Consider the following 6,777-nt stretch of genomic DNA (forward strand, 5'->3'; position numbering starts at 1 on the left):
TTCCCGAATACAACTACCATATTGGGAGAGTTAATAATAAAATAGTGCTCTAGTAGTCTCCGTGTACCTTTCCTTTTTCCCAATAATTATTGGGATAATCCAGTAATTCATCATAACTCTTCCTAAATAAAGGAGAAGTTGTGTCTCTCCCAATAAAGTAGTTGGGTTGGGATGAGATTATTGGGAGACTGCAAAAGCAATTCTCCCAATAATTGTAAAAATGATATTGAGATATCTTATTAATTAGTTATTGAGAAATATTTATTGGGGACTGCTGGAGATGCTCTTACATTCTCCTTAAATCAAAGTCATGGGTGTGATCTTTCTCCAGGTCTAGTTTTTTATTAAGAGGAAAAATAACTATAAACAACAAGAAATGAAATAGCATTCACAAGAAGTAATCAATTACCTAAAATCATATGCCGTTTTAGTTACAGTGCCCCTATGTATATAGGGAGGCGAAATAACCTTCGTGCAATATTTACAGATGGGTAGAACAAAACCGCTGCATTTTCGAAATATGTTGGGCACAGATGTCGTAATGGTCCCTCTATTTTTGTTGCTTTGGTCGTAAAGGTCTCTAATTTGACCGTTCATCTTTCATTATTGTACACTATGTTTTATTTAAGATCCACTCAAAGTAGACGTTGACTTCACTGTATGCGATATGGGGCTATATTAACAACCCTTTCTGAGACGGATGGGAAACCAAGAATATGGTCATTGGTCTTGTTGGTGGGGTGTCGGCTCCACACACTAAACTTTATCCGTGGATTTAATGGTTATGACTATATAAATTTTTCTAATTCCCTTTCATCTCCTACAAAGGAGTGGTAGAGAAGGAGGAAGCCAAAGGGGTGGTCGAATACAACTATATAAACGCCAACACCTACGAAATTAAGACAAACATAACTCCTCAGCACACACTATTTTGATAAGCTGCCTTCCATTTCGACCATGTCTCCACATGCTATGTGCGTCATATTCTCCTCACACATGGCCTTCTTAATCCTCCTCTCTGGTGCGTGGAAAGCTGCAGCTGCGCCAACCGTGAACCAGACCACCTATACTGCAGATCGAAAGGCCCTTCTCTGCATCAAATCCCACCTGTTAACCTTCAAGCCAGCCAGTGCCTTGACCACATGGAGCAATAGTTCACTAGACTTCTGCCGCTGGCATGGTGTCTGGTGCAGTTGGCGAAACGGACCGACTCCCCGGGTTGTAGCCTTGCGCCTCGAGGAAGAAGGCCTCACTGGCAAGATCCCGGCTTGCATCTCCAATCTCACCTATCTGAAACATATCCACCTTCCAGTCAATGAGCTTAGCGGACCGGTGCCGCCAGAGCTGGGAAACCTTGGCAGGCTCAGGTACGTCAACCTCAGCTTCAACGCCCTCAGCGGCGTGATCCCAGCTGAGCTTGCGTCGTGCTCTGGCCTCCGAATCATCGCCCTGAAGAAGAACAACCTTGATGGAGGTATCCCTACTTTCCTTGTCAATAGCTCACTGATCCAGAAGATTGATCTTCGCATGAACAATCTCTCCGGACCAATCCCACCCTTGCTAACAACCTCCTACACCAGCTTAAAGTTTCTGGCTCTGACTAGAAATAGCTTATCCGGTGTGATACCTTCCTCATTGGGGAACCTCTCCTCTCTTGCTGTGTTAATTGCAGCGGAGAATCAGTTGACAGGAGGTATCCCAGCAAGTTTAGCGAGGTTATCGAACATACAACTGCTTGACCTCACATACAACAATCTGTCTGGTCCAGTGCCAAACTCCATCTATAACCTGTCGTCGTTAACATTTCTGGGCATAGCAGGGAACAGTCTTGTAGGAACCTTACCTTCTAACATGGGCAACACACTCCCGAATATTGAAAATCTAGTAATATCTGAGAATAATTTTCAGGGAGAGATCCCTGAATCACTAGCAAATGCAACAAATCTTGAAATTATCCACCTTGCTCAGAACTCCTTCAGTGGAGTCATTCCTTCATTGGGATCCCTACCCAATTTGCACAGGTTGGTGCTGTACCAGAACCGCTGGCTCGAAGCCGGGGACTGGATGTTCCTGTCTTCGTTGACCAATTGTACACAACTGGCTATGTTGATTTTGGATGGGAACAACTTACAAGGAGAGTTGCCAAGCTTAGTAACCGACTTATCAAGAAGTCTAGAGTACTTGGTCCTTGGGTCAAACCACATAACAGGTACCATACCAATAGGTATCGGTAATCTGGTTAGCCTTTCCATGCTATATCTTGACGATAATAAGATAACTGGGCCTATACCTGCTTCTATTGGTAACCTTCACAATTTGTATACCCTGGACCTGTCGAAGAACAGGTTCTATGGAAAAATCCCAACATCATTTGGTAATCTTGGCCAATTAAGTGAACTTTATTTGCAAGAAAATAACTTGAGTGGAGGCATACCAGCAGAATTAGCGGGATGCAAAAATTTGTTGGCATTGAACCTTTCTTCTAATATTTTGTCTGGACCCATACCAGATGGGTTATTTGGTAAACTGAACCAGCTGAGCTGGTGGCTGGACTTGTCACACAACCAACTCACAGATTCCATTCCAGATGATGTCGGCAGCTTTATCAATCTTAAATCCCTGAACATCTCCAACAACAACATCTCTGGCCAAATCCCATCCACTCTCGGCTCATGCGAACTCTTGCAGTCGCTTCGCCTGGGAGGGAACTTCCTTGAGGGACAAATTCCGATTTCTCTTGCGACCTTGAGAGGCATTGAAGAGGTGGATTTTTCTCAAAACGACTTGTCCGGTGATATCCCAGAATTTTTTGAGCTATTTAACAGCTTGGAGTACCTTAATTTATCTTTCAACAACCTTGATGGTCCAATCCCTACAGGTGGAGTTTTTGCTAATGCCACATGCAGGCTTTTTCTTCAGGGAAACCCAAGTCTATGCACAACCACACACTTGCTAGACTTCCCACTCTGTGCAAATGAACATTCTGAAAGGAAGACTAGAACCGAGGTTCACGTTTTGGCTATTGTAATACCTTGCGGTGCCATTTCTCTCCTCTTTGTCCTTTTCTTAAAGAAGAGAACAAGCAAGGATTCACGTCTGGTGCATGAATCATCCAAGAAACTGAAGATTCGATCTTACTATAATTTAAGCAAAATGACAAATGAATTTTCCTCTGCCAACTTGATTGGTTCAGGGCAGTCTAGCGTTGTTTATAAAGGCTCATTACCTGAGGAAGGTGGTCAGATGTTTGCTATCAAAGTATTCAAGCTCGGTCAGTCTGATGCATCAAAAAGCTTTCTTGCAGAGTGTAGAGCCTTAAGAAACATCCGTCACCGCAACATTGTAAAAGTGATCACTGCATGCTCAACGTACGATCCTTTAGGTAATGAGTTCAAAGCTCTGGTGCTCGAATACATGTCAAACGGCACCCTTGCTGATCACCTTCATACTAAGTCCCCCAGATATGGATGTCTGAGTTTAGGTGCAAGGATCGGTATAGCAGTTGATGTTGCTTCGGTTTTAGAATACCTTCACATTTGGTGTGTGCCTCCCATGGTTCACTGTGATTTGAAACCAAGCAATATTCTCTTTGATGATGACCATCTTGCTCATGTTGGTGACTTTGGGCTCGCACGATTCGTCCTTGATTTCTCTTCTTATGGAGGGTACCAGAACTCGACGAGCTTGATTGGACCAAGAGGATCTGTGGGATACATACCGCCAGGTGAATTTATGCATCTATTCATCAACATATATTCATCTTTTTTCCATTATATATTGACACTAATATTTATGTGCTAGCTAATTGAGGCACAACTGAAATTTAGTTTATAACGGGTTTCTTACTATGCAGAGTATGGCATGGGCAGTAGAATCTCAACTGAAGGTGACATATATAGCTATGGTATTGTTCTCCTGGAAATGCTCACCGGAAAACATCCTACCGATGAATTGTTTGATGATGGTTTCACCCTACACAAATATGTTGAGGAAGCACTGCCTCAAATTGCTAAGATCCTAGATCCTGTTCTCAGCAAAGAGATTGGAATGGATCATAGCAGTCATACGCAATCACAGGAACAAGGCAACATAACAGAGGTGCAGAAGTGTATTCTGCAACTGCTGAACCTCGGACTAATATGCTCCGAAGAAGCACCAAAAACTCGGCCAAACATACAGGATGTATATAGTGAAGTAGTCGAAGTGAAAGAACATTTCCTTTCCTGCAGCATGAATGAAACATGACAAATTTTCGGTGGAGGGGATATTGACAATTGAAGCAGTATGCAGGGCAGGACAGCTACAGTGTTTTTCTTGAAAAAAATGGAACTGGCCACATATGAGGTGGGTTGTGTTAGGTTGTGTTAGGAATAATCAACGTATATTCCCAGGGGGCCAATAGATCCATATAAGTAGAGTACAGGTGGTAGTACATATACACAGAACCCCTTATACAATGGGGTAAATACACAAAGGAAACATATCTCTAACACCCCCCTCAAACTCATGGTGGATCTACAACACTGAGTTTGGAGAGAAAGTAATTATGTTGTGCACGAGTCTTGCCTTCATGAAGAAGTCAGCGACCTGGAGTTCCGAAGGCACATACTGAAGAACAACCACCTGATCCTGAACCTGAGACCGAACAAAGAAGGCATCAACACCAATATGCTTGGTAAGCTCATACTTCACCGGATCCCGAGCAATATTGATAGCTCCCGTGCTATCAGAGTGAAGAGGAGTCGGTCCAGTCAAAGAAACACCAAAATCCTCAAGTAGCCACCGTAACCAGGAGAGCTCTGCTGTCAACAACGCCATAGCACGCAACTCAGCCTCTGCACTAGAACGGAAAACCGCGGTTTGCTTCTTAGTCTTCTAAGCAATGAGATAACCACCCAAGAAAACACAGTAAGCAAAAATGGACCGGAGATCAGAGGGATCACTAGCCCATGTAGCATCAGAGTATGCACGAAGCTGCAAGGAACTGGAGCGTGGAAAGAAAAGACGGCGAGAGCTAGTGACACGCAGGTAGCACAGAACACGAAGAAGATGACTGTAGTGAATATGTGTGTGGGCGGAAACAAACTGACTGAGAATATGTACTGCATGAGAAATATCCGGACGAGTGACACCAAGATAGACCAAACTCCCAACAAGATGGCGATAGCGGGTTGGATCTGCCAAACTCTCACCATCAGTAGCACAAAGCTGGAGGTTCAGCTCCATCGGGGTGTCAACCGTACGCTCATCAGTCAGAGAGGCTCAAGCGAGAAGATCATGAATGTACTTCTCCTAGGATAAGAAGAAACCATCAGACGAAGAGGAAACCTCGTGTTGGGATACGAGGTAGGCTACACTTGCGCAAATCAAAATTTCTACCGCGTATACCCAGGAAGAACTGCCGTATAAGGATCACGGGATTACCACTCGACGCACTACTGGTGCGGAAGATGTAGATATGCGTCGATGCAGTGAAGACGATCACGTAGTCGTACGTAGTCAATCAACGTAGTCGTACATAGTCGATCACGTCAACATTCAGCAGCTCGTCCACGTGCAGCAAGATCGCCTCCCGTGCCGCGGCTCGTCGTCGGCTCGTCGTGGCTCGTCGGCGGCTCGGCGGCGGCTCGTCCAAGTGCTGCAGGCGCAACACCTCCAAGGTATCCACACGTTCAGGGAGGAAGGGTCGCAAGCCGGACTGCTAGATCCGCGAGTTGCAACAGGCGAGGGCGTGGGAGGCGCGATAGGTGTGTTTTGCCAAAAGGTGTAAACCCTAGGGCGCCCCCACCCCTCTATTTATAGAGGTTCCTAACGGGCCTCTGGGTCCAAGGCCCATTAGTACTTCTAAACCTAATCCAACTCGGATCAGATCCGAATTGGGCTTCTAGCCCCTTAAGTGTGTGACCCTATGGGTTCGGATACGTATAGACATGGCCCGAGTACTCCTACTCGGCCCAATAGTCGGTAGCGGCCTCTAGCAAGACGTGCCAACTCCTATACGCACACGAAGATCATATCAGACGAACCATCACAACATAATATACATGCTATTCCCTTTACCTCACGATATTTGGTCTAGCTTCAAGCCGACCGCTCTTTCTCGATCCTGTGATTCGGAATCCCTTTGTAGGTTAACTCTTAACCGTACGTAGCATGGCCATGCATTTTCGGATCCGATCACTCGAGGGGCCGAGAGATATCACTCTCAATTAGAGAGGGGCAAATCCCATCTTGATTGACCATGTCTCATAGCATGCTTCTTGACAAACCCGAAAGCTACCTTTATAACTACCCTGTTACAGCGTAGCGTTTGATAGCCCCTAAGTAGGTCGATCCACATCTAGAATACATGCGACAATCTCAGGTCTAAGGACAAAGCGTATATGTTGTTTAAAGAGAGAACTACTTCTCGTGTTGGGTCAGTCCTAGCACATGTCTCCACATGTGTCCACATTATTAGTTCAACATCTCCATGTCCATGACTTGTGAAACATAGTCATCAACTAATACATGTGCTAGTCTAATATTCATGTGTGTCCTCACATGAACTCTGAATAGGGACAACTTTAGAATAACCATACAAGTAAAGAGTTTCACATACAATTCACATAATTGCAAATCAATTCAAGTAGCCTTCAATGGATATTCAATGAACACAACATACAAATCATGGATACAAATGGAATATCATCATCTCTATGATTGCCTCTAGGGCATACCTCCAACAGTCTCCCACTTGCACTAGAGTCAATCTAGAAGGTACCTAATACCCATAGC

General features: G+C 44.6%; 1 protein-coding gene across 1 annotated transcript; it reads left to right on the top strand.

Annotated features, from left to right (window-relative positions):
- The first annotated feature begins 818 nt into the window (after positions 1-818).
- LOC117849929 (uncharacterized) lies at positions 819-4,556 on the top strand. The gene is made up of 2 exons (XM_034731671.2): positions 819-3,724; positions 3,854-4,556. Exons 1-2 carry the CDS (start codon positions 958-960, stop codon positions 4,243-4,245), a joined length of 3,159 nt encoding a protein of 1,052 aa, XP_034587562.1. The 5' UTR covers positions 819-957; the 3' UTR covers positions 4,246-4,556.
- The last annotated feature ends 2,221 nt before the right edge of the window (positions 4,557-6,777 follow it).

Source organism: Setaria viridis, chromosome 3, assembly GCF_005286985.2.
Source record: "Setaria viridis chromosome 3, Setaria_viridis_v4.0, whole genome shotgun sequence".
Classification (NCBI taxonomy): domain Eukaryota; kingdom Viridiplantae; phylum Streptophyta; class Magnoliopsida; order Poales; family Poaceae; genus Setaria; species Setaria viridis.